This window comes from Gallinula chloropus, assembly GCF_964237585.1.
Source record: "Gallinula chloropus genome assembly, chromosome: 16".
NCBI lineage: Eukaryota > Metazoa > Chordata > Aves > Gruiformes > Rallidae > Gallinula > Gallinula chloropus.
The window spans coordinates 3,741,265-3,755,905 of record NC_140101.1 but is presented as its reverse complement, the minus strand read 5'-3'; the positions used below and the strand labels follow the sequence as shown (position 1 = coordinate 3,755,905).

The 14,641-nt window shown below is 51.6% G+C and overlaps 1 protein-coding gene across 1 annotated transcript in view; it reads right to left on the bottom strand.

Annotated features, from left to right (window-relative positions):
* The window catches only part of LAMA5 (laminin subunit alpha 5), a gene marked incomplete at its 5' end in the record, with an annotated part of 88,676 nt that overhangs the window by 69,627 nt on the left and 4,408 nt on the right, over positions 1 to 14,641 (bottom strand). Inside the window, one exon of the mRNA XM_084271712.1 lies at positions 12,950 to 13,102. Within this exon, the coding sequence (XP_084127838.1) occupies positions 12,950 to 13,102 (153 nt within the window). The remainder of the gene's footprint in view (positions 1 to 12,949; positions 13,103 to 14,641) is intronic.

Below are 14,641 nucleotides of genomic sequence, written 5' to 3'. Positions count from 1 at the left end.
CTATTCATACTTATGAAAGCATAGCACATTTTCAAGAGGACATTCCTACCATCCAGAGCAAACAACCCTTCCCAACCGTACCTTCTGTACAGTAAGTTACAATAGCACCGATCTAGATTCACTGTTCCAAGACAATTTAAAGTTATTTTTAAGAGTTCCTGGGCCAGTTTACGACTTAAATGGACAAGCTGGACAAAAGACAACTTGTCTGTGCTTTAGAGAGCTTGCAGGATGGTTTACACCAGGAGTTTTACAAGCACAGCTCTGTCAGCTTGGACCATGAGCTTGTTGGGAGAGGCTCTCCAAAGCATATACAAGTCTAGGACCACATGTTCAAGGCCCTGCAGTAATAAAATCATAGTAAAGAAATCCTATAGAAGAGCTATAAGACCCTTTTCAGTACTGACAGAGTCTTGGTGACTGGTGAAGTTTGTTCAGGAAGCCCTGAATTGCCCAGATCAGAGACTGAATAAGAAAGGTTTCCCCTTCCATAGGATACACCAGGATTTTGTGCTTTAGGCACTAGATGAGACTCACAGCAGCTCCTGGTCTCCTTGTGGCCAGCAGTGAATTAGGTGTCTGTGAAGTTCCCAGAGCTTTCTGGTGGGCCTGGGGTAACTGTCCCACCACAACACAGCATGTGCATGGATAAAGGCCACCTGACCTACTAGGACAGAGTCACACCTTCTGTCTTGCAGGGCACAGTGGGCAGAGAAAGGTGTTAGAGCATCAGCCCAGGTACCAGCCCTCTCCCCGGTCTGTCCCCCACACACACACCTGGACAAAGCTGTCCCACCCTCTCTTAGAGCACATTGCCCCAGACATCATTGCTTTGGTCACACCAAGAGATTAAAACCCAGACACTGCAATTCAGTGCTCCTCTTGCCACCATCATTACAGGTCTGAATTTGTTACAGAAAGGTCTTTTCCAATCATGGCACAGCTTGGGTGTCACCAAGAACAGACTCCAGTTACAACATGGTGAAGAGTGCAGAAGCAACCATCTTCTCAATCACAGGTCCAAATTCTCCTAGAAAACCCAGGCCTGTCACAAGCTGAGCTCTTAAATAACCTAAAAAAGCCCAAGAGCGATTTTTAACCTTGATAAGGCACATCATCTCATCTCTGTCTGCAACATTTCCCATCAGAGAGAGGATTTCAGACCCAGTCTGCCCACAGCCCATCCAGGGTCTTCTCCTTCCTTGCATTTGTAGGATAAAACCAACACAAACCCAACAACCAAATGAGCCACACAAAAAACCCACCCCAAACCCCCAGCGTCATGCATTTCACTTCCAGAGCAGCAGGAAATCCACTTCCAAGTCTCATGCCAGCTCCAGCTCCGAGGGTTTCCTTGGGCTGTCCTCTCAGCAACAAGGAGAACAAAGCACCCTTGGCACCTGGCCATGCTGCAGGCAAGTATTTCCCCCATTCCCTTGAACGGAGTGGATATCCTGTTGCAAACCTCCGCACATGGGAAGGGTGAGGAGGAGAGGGAAACGGAAGAGGGTGAACTAGCGAAAACTTGGCATGAAGTGAGAGGTCTCAGCTTGCCACTGAAGTCAGCAAAAGGCTTTCCATTTTAGATGGCCAAATGCTGAAGATGACTGACTCAAACCTCAGGGTAGTCCCAAGCTCACTGGCACCCAAGAACAGGATACCTAAACCCTCCCTCTGCATCTGAAAGAGGATATGGATGCTCCACCTCTGACACCTTATTTCTGTCTGCTTCTGACTGCAGCTCTAGGAGGTGGCAAAGGCCATTTCCTTCCCATTATCTATTCCCTGGCTTATTTACTTCCACCTTGTCCATTCCCAGGGCCAAGCAGCAGTTTCAGAAGGTGCCTTTCCAGACCATCATCAGGCAGCAGCTCCAGATCCCTCACAGAGAGAGTGCAGCCAGCTCCCACAGGAAAAAAAGTCTCCCTTGCACAATGCATTAGCTCCCTGCACCAAACCCAACTGCACCAAGCCTCCAGACATGCAGCAGCATCATTTGTTCCTGTAAGTCTTCTGCACAGGCCCTGCAAGCCTTGAGAGCACTGGGTTTAAACCTACAGCTGTTAGCAGATTTCAACAAAGCCGAGCCCAACGGGGACAAGCAGGTTTATTCTTCTAAAAAATCTGTGCTGCAGCCACGTGCTACGTTAGCATTTGTCAGCAAGTTTCCCCACCATGACACGGCCATTCAGAGCAGGGTGAGCTGACCCAACAGCAGCACATACCAGGGTCACAGTGGGATTAACATTCCCAATGCCATTGCTAACACCAGCAGCGAGCTGCAGCCACAGCGTTCGCACAGCCATTCCAGCTGCTGTTCAGACGTACAACGCTCACAAGACCACAGGTTTTGTGTTCCCCCACACACCCCCTGCAAGAGCCCCCACATATTTACAGTCCCATTCACGTGCCTATTCGGAGGCAGAAAGCAATGACTGCTAAGGGAAGAACAAACCAAAACCCGATCCTGGAGTCCAGCCAAAGCCTTCGTGCCCACTAAGTTTGGGTGGATGCAGACTTTGCAAAAGCTTGGAAAAGGATTAAGCAACAGCTTTAGCAAACAGCCAGGACAACAGCAGAGTCATGATGAACCCAGCAATAGGATCTCTGTTTGCAGGCATGAGCCCGTGTTTACAGTTTGCAGCGACGTGCAAATACCAGAAAGCCATTCTTTCCCCCTTCCCATCAGGGCTTGGCATCACCCACATTTAACTAGATCCAAGAGATGCCTACAGCAGCATGCCGACCGCTTCTCGGTCACAGGGCGTGCTCTGAGCCACAGTGATGGAAACTTGTAGGAGCCCATAAATAGAGCCCAGCGAGAGGCAGAGCTCTGCATCAAAGCAGGCGAGGAAAGAAACGGGAAGACCAATGCAAACTCACGTGTGGAAAGACTGGGGCTGTTTGGTTGTCACTGCAGGGATGTGCAGACCATCACTGAACAGACTCAGGATGCCAGGCAGAAGGTGAAAAATCACTCTCAGGCAGAACACACCAACCGCAGCAGTCACACACACAGCCTCTGCCAGTAAGCCTGCTCCGTTGAAGATGCAGTTTTCAGCACAACAATACACAAATCCAGGATAAAGGCAACTAATTCTAAGGGAAAGTGGTGTAACTCCCAGATAACCATGTATGCCATGCAACACAAACGTACCCCTGCCACAGGAGCTCCACTAATTTAACCCCACTGGCAGAGTCACAGCTCCTCAAGGCAGATGTGGCTTGGAACAAGAGGTACAGAGCTTCCAGTAGACTCACACCTCCCATGAGCATCTTGTTACTCGACAGAGGACAAGACAGTCAGACTACCATCCTAACACTGCCCTCCTGGAGCTCTGACTGACAAGCCTTGGCAAGTCTTGCTGCAGCAGCAGCAATTGCTGGCCCCTGTTACCTGCTCAGCCTCTACCAGAGGCCATCACCCCTGAGCAGACCTGTCAGGAAGGAGCATGTACATCCCCATCCATCCCTGCTGCTCCAGAGCCACCCAGTATCCCAGTAGCGGTACCACCACACCAGCAGCGTGCTACACCCCCCGGTACTGACAACCAGCAGTGACACCCAGACAGGGTCAAGTCCCCAAACCTCCCCAACAGCCCCAGCCCTGCTCGCCCTCTCTTCTCTGCCTTCCCAAAGCGGTGTTCACAGGGCTGGGTTGGGGAACTTGGAGGAAGCAGGCACCATTGCTTCCTGCGCTGCACAGACAGGAGCCTGCACCATCCAGACACTTTCCATTAGCCCCAACCTCATGTTACTAAAGGCCTTTGTTAAGTCATGCTTGGAAAATCCTTCAACAGAGCACAAAACATCAGTCCTCCCACCCTTATCCCTCTGGTGATCAAGGTGGCCTCAACAACTGTGCCATCCTCACCTTGTGCAGCGTCACCAACATGCCATTCTCAAAGCCTTATCCTCCCTCCCTGGACCTCCCAGCATGACAAATCCCTCTCCCAATCTCTCTAACCATCCCTCCAGCATGGCTCCAAAAGCAAAAAGACCCCTCGGTTACCAGGTCTGTGCAAACAGCCCACCTTTCCCCAATTAGCTGCCACTAATTTGGAGTCTACTCAAGTCATAAGCCATTTAGTAACTCTTCTATCCCATCACACCAGGCACACACCTCTCACCTTGTGCCTACCGCTCTCCCTTTCATTTTCCATCCAACGGGAAGCAATGCGCTATTAATTGCTCTGCTTGGCATCACACATCGGAGGGGAGGTCTGGAATTTGAGGAGCACTGAATCCAGAAAACAGGAAACGGCTGAGGATCAAGGCTGGGCACAGCCCCGAGGCCCACGTTTATGACTATAATAAAAGGATAAGGCCGAGATGAAAGCAGGGCTGAGCCAGGCTTGGTAAAGCATCAAAAGAAAGGTGCAGGGGGCTAGAACAGGCTTGAAAGAGCAGAGAAGCTGACTATGCAGATGATCAGAAGCATATTTAGCATCCTCCCTGCCAGCCCGGTGGATCTAAGCCAGGAAAAAGCTGTGCCAGAGCTGGAGGGCAAGGACGGCTCCCAGAAACCTACCCCAGGAAGCAGAATAACCCACTTTGGGGGGCTTCTCATGGGGATCAGGACAAGTGTCAAATTGAACTCATTGCACAACACTGCAGGAGACGCATCTCCCCCAGCCCACACCTGGGTCACACGAAGAGCAAGGGCTGGTGGCATCCCCAGGCTCATAGCTTGGCTTCAGCAGCATCACTTGGGTTTGTGTGCAGGGCGTGATGTCACGGACAGCCAAGCACATCCCACAGCTGGCAGTTGCTGGAGGAAGATGATGGACAGAGAAGGGCTGTGCAGGGGCAAGCCAAGAGCTCTTCTGGCAGCTTGACTCAGGAAACCATCGCTGAAACAAACGAGTTTGTGCTCATCAGTCTGGCTCCAGCTTGGTACCAGGCTGCACAAGCGATGGAGACAAATGCTGTACTCCCATTTCAGAGATGGAACAAGCCAACGTGCAGAAGACACTTACACACCTACCTGGATATCAGCATGCCCCATATCAGAGCTGTGACCCTCTCCAGTCCCACTGTGTACACTGACAGTCAGGAAACACTCCTGTAACACACCTGAATCAAAATACAGCTCCCCAGTAAGCAGAGGCCTGACCTGGGCAGCTCCAGGCTGTTTTAACTTGCCCAGTACGACCATCACGAAGCCAGGCAGAGCTGAGCCCAGAGCACACGTGTCTGCACACACTCACACCCGACACAAGGCACGCTCCTGTTTACCAGCCCAGCCGAGCAGACACCTCCCAGGGGAGCATCAAGAAGGCACAAGGCTTGCCTTCCAGCTCCCTGTTACTAAACCTCCCGTACACCCACCTGCCTGACCTCTCCCCAGCTTGTGTTCAGCCTGAGGCTTTCTCCTAATCCTTGAAGAATCCCAGGGAGCTGAGCAGAAGCAGGCAGCCTCGCAGGGAGTGGGGCTGGGAGCTCTGCAGCAGAGGACCTCACTGTCAGCCCCCTTGTTTCTCATCACACCAAAATTAAAAGCAGGCAGTAATGTCTAGGGGAGAAGTTACAGTGGAAATCTTGCACACGCTTTTTAGCAATGGAGTAATTATCCTTTCATCAGTTGTTACCTGGAGCTGTTCTGGGGGAAGGCTGAGGCTTATTTTAACACCTGAATTCTCCGGAGCTGGTTCAGGTCTAGGCAGAGCAAGCGCAGCCTCTGGGAAGATTAAGCTGTTGAAGCACAAGGGTCACTTGCACAAGAGGCAAAGGGTGGGCAGAAAAACCCTCCTTGGAAGGCATGAAAGGTGCCACAGTGCTGAGTGATGTGCCCAGAGTGTGCCAGGAGCCTGCTCTGTGCTCAGCTTGCAAGGCATGGCAGGACTCTGGGCAATCTAATGTTGCAAGTGAAATGCCATCTGCAGCCTTGGGGAACCGACTGTAATCAGTGCTGGTGTGCAGTACAAGCGAACCTGACACGCAATTAAAGCTCATGTCACCTGTGATTTACCCAAAGCCATACCCCAGGCATCTTTTCCCTGTCAGCAACCAGCACTAAGAGGAACAAAACATCAACCTTGGCTGCTCGGGACCCCAGAGAGGGGGAACTTGGCATGTGACTTGGTGAGGCTGTTTGTAAGGGAGAGGGTGGGTCTGCGCCTGCTGCCGGAGCAGACAGATCCCACTCGATTAACGCCCCGGCACTCCCTTCCCACTCAGGTGAGTGGCTCTGGCAGTGCTGCTGGAGCCAGGAATCCCCTGGGGACTGGCAGAAGGGTCATGAACAACCATCCAAAGGCAAAATTTTCTCTTTAACAGCATAAATAGATAAATAAATACAAATAAAAGCAGCAGGAAACCGCTGATCCAGGTCAAGGGAGCTGCAAACTTTGGGGAACACTTAGCTTGTGATGGCTAATTTATTTCCAACAATACTGAGTAACATATATATATAGGGAGAGAAGATCTGTATGCTCAGCCCAGCACCAGCTCCCAGCACCACGTGCTCCCTAACCTCACAGTCACACCTTCTCCACTTTTCCCAGCTTTCTGTTACAGGGATGTGCCCCATTTCTATCTCAAGTGTGGGACACAGGGGGAAATGGCCAGCCTCTTTTTTATGGTCTGTGGGGCAGGACAAGGGGCAATGGCCTCAGGTTGGAGCACAGGAAGTTCCACACCAGTATGTGGAAGAACTTCTTCCTAGCAAGGGTGACAGAGCCCTGGGACAGGCTGCCCAGGGTGGTGTGGAGTCTCCTCTGGAGATATTCAACACCCATCTGGATGCCGACCTGTGCGACCTGTCCTAGGGACCCTCCTTTGGCAGGGGGGTTGGACTCGATCTCTGGAGGTCCCTTCAACCCCTACAATTCTGTGATTCTACTCAACAGCTGAGTTAAATAGGGTGACACTGAGCAGGCTCCTCAGTGTAAGGGGAGCCACAGGCCACTTCGGATCAAGGAATTGGATTCTGAAGCCTGGGAAGGGACAAAAGAAGGTCTTGACCATCTTTTTGAAGGTTTTATGGCAATTGCAGAGAACTCCACGTGGGAGAAGAGACTGTGGCCTCAGCTGTTGAAAGCAAAAAGGATTTCTGCTCAGCCTGCTTAACGTGCTTTATTTTTAATACTGCTTTTGCTCCAAGAGCCAGAGAACAATTTGGAGAAAGAATGTCTTTGTTAGAGATTTTACGCCCCAGCCTTTTACTTAAGGTCCAAAAGCTCACAATAAATATCACTAAGCCCTCCCACCCCCTTTCCCACAGCAGTGCCCCAGCATGGCAAAGACCAAGTACTCCTTACAGGAAGGGAAATTAAGTCAAAACAGTGTTAAAAAAAAATAGGTAAATCTTAATCTTCCCTCATTCTTGCAATGCTCCATGAAAAACATGTGCCAGGCAGATAAGGGAGCCCACAGCCCCAAGAGAAGAGGAAGCTGTGGGTTTCCCAGCGATGTGTGCTGGGGAAAATGGTGCAGAAGACATGGAAGGGATGGAAGAGACATGCTTCAAGTTGCCCTGCATGTACAGCAAGAACAAACAAGGATTCCTCAGAGGGAAAGGCAGGCAGCAACTACGTCACCTAGAAGCAGCAAGAGCTCTCACAGCAACTGAGACCAAGGCGCAAAAGGAAGAGGGTGAAAGGAGGGAGAAACTAGATCGTTTTCAGCTGACAGTTGTTCTTGGATGACCATCACCCCTGTCCCATTTCCAACCCTACACCAGCAGCTTCCATTAACATTCCACTTGGTAGGCTAGAAACCCAAGTGAAAGAAGATTTCAGAGCACTCTGACACACCAGGTACCAAGCTCTGGTTCAGTGGTGTTTAGACCTACAGAACCCAGCTGAGATCTACCATGTACAGGTAGGAATTTAATACTCCTCAACAAGAAATGGGTCACACAATGAGGATTGACTTACTTGTATGTTCATACACATACCCAGAACCTGCAAAAGTCTCACATGTCTAACTGGTGCCTGGAGCCAGCCCCAAGCTGCCACGTTTGCAGTGCAGGAGGGAAAGGAAGTAGCTTCATGCCCCAAAAATCCACAGGAAAAAGACCTGTCCCTGAGGGCTGAAGCATGTAGTGCCAAACACCTTTACTTTGAACCTAAAAGCACAAGTTCATCAGTTCAGAGGCCAGTAAGAAGGGTAACTCCAGCAGATCCCATCGCAATTACTAGACAACTCAAGAGGAGCTTAAAGCACCCAGCAAGCAACTGACCAGCTTCCTCACCCAGACACACCGTGCAGCAGCTACAGAACACCCCTCCAGACTGGCCCAGGAGCTCAGCTCACAATCCTTTTCATTTCCTTTCCACCTTCCTGAGTTCCCAATGAATGCCATTTTTTCCCCCTCCCCTTTCTAACCCAAAAGGGAGCTGCGTTTTAAGCAGAAACAGCCTGGGGCTCCCCAAAGGAGAAGGCATCTCTTCCCTCCTGTGTGGCAGAGGTGAAGGCTAGAGGTGCCTCTTGCCAAGGTGTGTAGGGGAGGCTACGAGGCCCCACAACACTGCTGCAGCAGTCCCAGGCACAGCTCTGCCAGACCTAACCTACCCCTTCAGTCGAGGCTTTCACACATAAATCCAGTTCCTGACTGCAGCAAGAACCTTTAGGGGTGTAAATCAAAACTCCCTGCGAAGCTTCACTCTGAAATTCCGCTGTTGTTTAGTGTCACTGGGACCAGCAGACTCTGAGGGAGATGATGGGGGATGCTATCCAGCCACCTTCTCACTGCTGTAATTAACCTCAAGCAAGCACTGGCACGAATCTCCTGCTCTTGCATGACTGCAAGCATTCCTCTCCAGAGAGTTTATCATAAAGCACCAACTATCCATAAACATCTCTGGGAAGGGCTGGCCTGGGTTCACCTTCATACACGGAAGATGTCAGGCCCTGGCAGGAAGCCAGCCATTCATGTTTCTCTAACCCTCCTCATTTTTTGTCAGCTCTGACTCAAATGACCTTCTTGAGGAGGGGAGGGGGGTGATCAAAATCTTCCATCACACCCTTTCCTCCCCTCCACCCACTGCAGCACTGCATCAGAGAGGATCAGAGGGGACAATGCCCATGGTGGTGGTGAGTCAGGCTCCATCCCTGGTCCCTCTGCTGCCCGCTCAGCCCCTGAGGCATTTTCCTGTTTCCAGCTGGTCTGATGGAGCAGAGGAGGGAAGAGCTTGGAGCTAAGCTGCAGAGGGAGGGCTGAGGAGCCCCAGGAGCAAGATAAGCCTTTGCCCTCCAAGCCAAGCATAGCAGGACAGCCAGTCTTGGGTACAGGTCCAGATAGTCCAGCAATGCCCTGATGCACAACAGCATCCTCCACAGCACCCTCCAGTTCTTCCACCCTGCAAAACCCAACTGTGCTTCGTCACAGCACAAAGATAGTGTATTTTGCTGCAAACTCATGCAGTGGCCCAACTATTCATCCTAAACATACTAAAGCTTTAAGCACAAGGCCATGATTAAAACCAAGAAAGAAAAAAAGCATTCCCTCTTCACACTCACCTCCCCAGTGCCCCCTAAAATCCATTTAGCTTCCCTCCTTGAAGCTCTTTACCGTATTTCTGGCTCCCAGACCCATCCAACATGGGAACCCTCAGCATCTTTTCCACCCCTCCAATCCTGCAAAGACCACCCATCCCTCCCCACGAGGCAGGGACAGACAGAAGCAATTCAGACCTGACCCCCCGACAGATTAATCAGACACAATCTCTTCCCAGCCTGTGGTGGGAGCTCTGATCCGCCCTCATGATGAAGCCATTAAGATTAGGCCACTGCTGGCACTAAGATGACATGATGTGAGTATTTAATACGCTCACACAAGCTGGGTGGCCAGCCTGAGCCATTCTCTGTTTGCTGGCCGTGAATGATATCCCTCCCTCCGCTTCCCATGGGATTTTAACATCCCTGTGTGAGCAAGCTCCCAGCCAGCAAAAGCAAAGACCCAACGGGCTGCTTAATTAACTGCCCCTCTCCCAGTTGCCACAGCCTTGCCAAACACTGGAGAAACCTGACTGCAGGTGGTAATTACACACCAACAGCTGGAGAGAGGGGCAGAGACAGCAGGGAAGCAGAGCAGCAGTGGGGTGTGACATGGTAACCCCCTGTGCCAGCCCCTGTGGTGCCATCAGTGCCACTCCAGGCACTCAGGATCCCCCAAAGGGACAAAAGCTTTCAGCAGCTGTCAGTCCCTGAAATTAAATCTTAATTGGTCCAAGGGCTCCCCAGAGGGTTACGTGGAACAGGGAGAGACCTCATCTGCCAGGCAGAAAAACCCAAGGCTGCTCTCAGACATGCCTCTGGGGGTGTAACCTGCGGTCTGTCACAGGTATCCAAGGAATTTGCAAAGCCTGGCTGCCAGGTACACCAGCCTCATCCAGAGCTCACCCCACAGACCCAAGAATTCCTCTTTTTAATCTTCCATCCTTTCAACCTGCCTCAACTTCAAAAGAAGGAAATTAGCGATTCTGTAACATTTCAAACATACCAAACAAAGGAGGGAAAAGCAAAGAACTGACTCTCACCAGGAGCATTACATGGTTATTACAGCAATTATATACTGTACCAGCATGCATAAAGGGGAAGCCACTAAAAATGAGCTGAAACTTTAGGTCTGGGCTCCTGTTGAGACTAGCTGGGCACCAGCTTGCTTAGCAAAGCAGGGAGGGAAGCAGTGGGATCTCTAATTCCATAGAAACTCCAGACCAGGTGAGGTAGCTGCAAAGCCAGCACCACACATGCAAGCTCTGCTACCAACCCTGCAGAAAGGACGGTGCAATTCCACCCCCTTCCAGGGTACCAGGAGCAAATAGGGAGGCTCAGGAGAGGAGGGCAGGAGAGAAGGTGAACTTAAACCGGCTCAGTTTTAACACTACTGCAGCCCCTGTCATCCATGTGTCCTGTCCCCCCATCCTGCCCCCTCCAAATGACTCCAGGCTCACAGCTCTGCAAGCCACAAATCCCCAGGTGAGCCAAGTGCAGCAGCCTGCAAGGATTCAGCATGACTGGGAGAGAAAATTGCCACAGAGAATGACGAAGAGGAGGAGAAGCTCTCCAGGAAAGTTGTCTTTGAAAATCCCTTTCCAGAGGAGCAGCGAGGGATTGGAAAGCTACAAAGCTGCATCACTGGCTGGCCCTTAGTTAGAGGAGGGAACGTGAGCAATCCACCCACCCAGCACACCCCTGCCAGCTGGGAAGTTTGAGAGACACAGCAGATGCCACCTACACTGGCTGATGGGATCAGCTCACTGTGCACAGCCCAGGGAGGCTTTGCCCACTCAGCTATTACACATGCGATGCATGCCCTGGCCCCAGCTTAGGGGATACTCCACTGGGAGAGAATAAACTTGTGGAGGGTGTTTGAGAGGCTCCAAACAAGTGCTACAGCAGGACAGGGACTGGATCAGAGACAGTCCTGGGGAAGAAAGAGTTGGAGGCATTTACCACAAGAGTACGGTCATCAACACACCCCAGGCATCCATAGCTCTAAGTCTGGAACCAGACTCATTACAACCATCGACAACAAACTTGCCTGTACCCCATCAGAGGGTGAAAAGCTACCTGCAAGGTCAGCACAAAGCATCAGTGCCTGACAAGGCTTGAAATCACTGCAATCAATGCAGGCTCCCAAACAAAGGGGCAGTGCCTGCCTGAGCAAGCCCAGCAGCCAGGCTTCCTACGCAAGAGGTGAGCTGTCCACAGCCACACCACTGCCCTGTCTTCTCCCAGCCTTCCAGCCAAGGACCCTCCAAACTCAGCCCTGCAGTGCTGCACCACCAGTAGCAGAGCAGTGAAGGCCCATCCCTGTGTGCTCACAGGGCACTTCAGTCGTTAGCTGTTTCATTGTCATAGAGAGACCACAGAGCAAATGCTGGCAGCTGTCAGCCCTTGTACTTCAGGACTCAAGGCAAGGAGCTGGGACTGCTGGCCAGGAGTCAGTCTGCCAGGCAGCACAAACTCTCTTCAGGCAAACACCCTGGGTCAGCTTTGTGTCAGACCCTCGTGCAGGCAGCGCTGTCTTCTGGGAGAGGCTCCGTTCCCCACCTCCCAGCCCCACGTGCTGACATCCAGCCATACACTGTGGCTATTTAAATACTGAAGGAAACAGGCTCAAATCAAGTTACTTTACCCAAAAAGACAGGTCTGTATGTGACACCCCATCACTTCACCCCCTCATTCCCTACTGCTGCTTCTTCCCAGATAATCCTCCATGCAGGATAGACTCCCAAGAGGTTTTGGGGGCAGACATGAGGCTGCACAGGACCATGGATGAAAGGGTGTCTGTCCCACACACCCCCTTTGCTCATCTGCCCTGGGCTGAGGAATTCCCCCATCCAAGAGATGGAGCAACAGCTCCGTACCAGAAAGCAGAGCATCCTGCATCCCCATCGGGTCTCTGGCTGGTAACACCCTCCTGCCTCCACAGCTTCAGCCAGGACATCTCTGCTGCTGCTTTTCTCTAAGCTCAGGGAAGCCTGAGAGAGTCACCCACTCCCAGAGGAATGGTTGTTCAGAGGAATGGGAGCAGCAGAGGAGGCGTGGGGCTGGCAGCTGTGCTATTACACTGTTAATTCCCTTTGACCAGCACCAGAGACCAAACATCCACTGCCATTCTTTGTCCTTTACAGGAAAGTTTTATGCCACAACCTTAAATGGGCTGTATTTTCCCCATTCTGGGGTGACACCTTGCTAACTGTCCCTCATCAGGGGGCAGGGACCCTTTTTGGGGGAATGGCTCCTGCCTAGTGCAGTGGATTTTTGTGAGTGGCCCAACTTTGGGGAAGAATCTAACAGCAACAGCAAACAGCACAGGCTGCAGTCAGCACTACAGAAAGGCAGACAAGAGGTTTTCCCTTCCACATTCTAATCAACCTCCTGCCCTGTCATTAAACAAGCAGTTTCTGTCCCACCTTTCCAGCAAGGACCACTGAAGGATTTTTAGAAGCAGAGGAGCAGGTCCATGCTCATAATCAAGAAGGACTTGAGTTACCTGTCCAAGGTCCAAAGTGACGTTGACTTGGTTGAACTCCAGCCCCCGGGAGAGAGGGGGGCTCTGCCACCAGCGCTCTGTCCCATCGATGGCGTTCGTGATGGGGTGGGCCTTGTTGCTGTTTGCAGAGGAGCAGATGTCACAGTACTGGCCCTGTTGGAAAGCACAGAAGTGACATTTAACTGTAGCCAGAACAACATGGCACAAAGCAGACAGGTGTCACAGTGATTCCGAAAGCCTTGGGTGGAAGCCTGCTACACAAATCCATGGGTAAACGTCTTGTTCTTTTTTCCATCCGTGTTCTGAACTGGTGCAAACAAGAAACAGCACACCCACCCCAGCCTCCCCAACAGCCACCACCCCAGCCTCCCCAACAGCCACCACCCCATGTAGAATCTGGGCTGCCCTAAGCAGCACCCCTTCCATATATCAGATACACACCGGGTGTTGGCAAAGGGGCCCAGACACAGAGAACTGGTCACCAGATGCAGAAGAGCAAGTGGAAGGAGAAGCTGTAGCACAACAGAGACTGGCTCAAGCTCCAGTGCCACCAGCTCCTCCAGCGAGGCTGCCACTCACGCCCCTGCTGACCCCCAGAGATGCTGACCCAGAGCATCCAGTCATTCCTACAGACCCACACTGGCAGTTTGGCTGCCTGACTCCTCACAATCCATTTCCTGTCAACCTATTCATGTCACAAGCAGAGCCCTCCCAGCTACGGTTTCAAGCTTGACAACCTGGCAGCCAAGCTCCTTTTGCTAGTGATGCTGTGATGCAGGGCCTGAAAGGGACAGTCCCTGCTGTCAGCCAGCCAGGACCTAGCTGCAATCGCTTTTCTGCCTTGCTTTTGTGGCACGGGTGGCTTTGTCAGCTCCATGGACACACTGCCAGAGAAAACAGCTCTGTAACTTTGTCCCATCCTGAGCGGAAGGTGCAGTTAAAAGACCTGAGCTGTTAGAGGTAATTCTTTGTTTGCCATTCAATGCATAAAGGAGCCTGACCAGCTCTTAAGGAAACCTGCAAATCGCCCTGAAAACTGGCAAGTTATTTGTTTTGTGGAGCTGCCGCTCTGTCACTTGAATTGCTGCTATGAACAGCCTGGAAGGAAGCTCTCACAGCCAGTTTTCCTTTTAAAGGCACAGTCATCCATGGGCAAACAAGCTGCCCTTGCCTGTCCCGGTTGCAGCCAGCTTCAGCGTTACACCAGGTACACCATCTGAAGACAGACCAGCTCCTTCCTCCTCCTGCATCCCTACAAGGGCTGAGGCAAGACAGAGCCACCACAGAGCCTGTGATTTTCCAGATGCCCCAAACTCCAGAGGAATCACACCGCAAAGGAAACGGGAGATTTCACAGGGCTCTTCCCTACAGCCACACACTACGGTATTTTGCAGACAAATTATGCAACACAAATTGTCCTGAACAAGAACACCTTTTAATTAACTCCTCTGGAGATAGGGAAGCATAGCAGGCAGGCAAGCACAAGGCCAAAGAGCCAGGCAGCTGAAAGCCTCCGGGTAACCCCGCTGCCTGTGTAGGGAGCTCTGGCTGTATGGAGAGGTCAGGGCAAGGCTGGTTCCAACATGCATAGGGCAAGAAAGGAGAGCAGACCAGATAAAACTGACCCAGCTCCTGAGCACAAACCCTTACCAGCAACCGGTGCAACAGGTTGTGTGGAAATCTCTGCAGCTC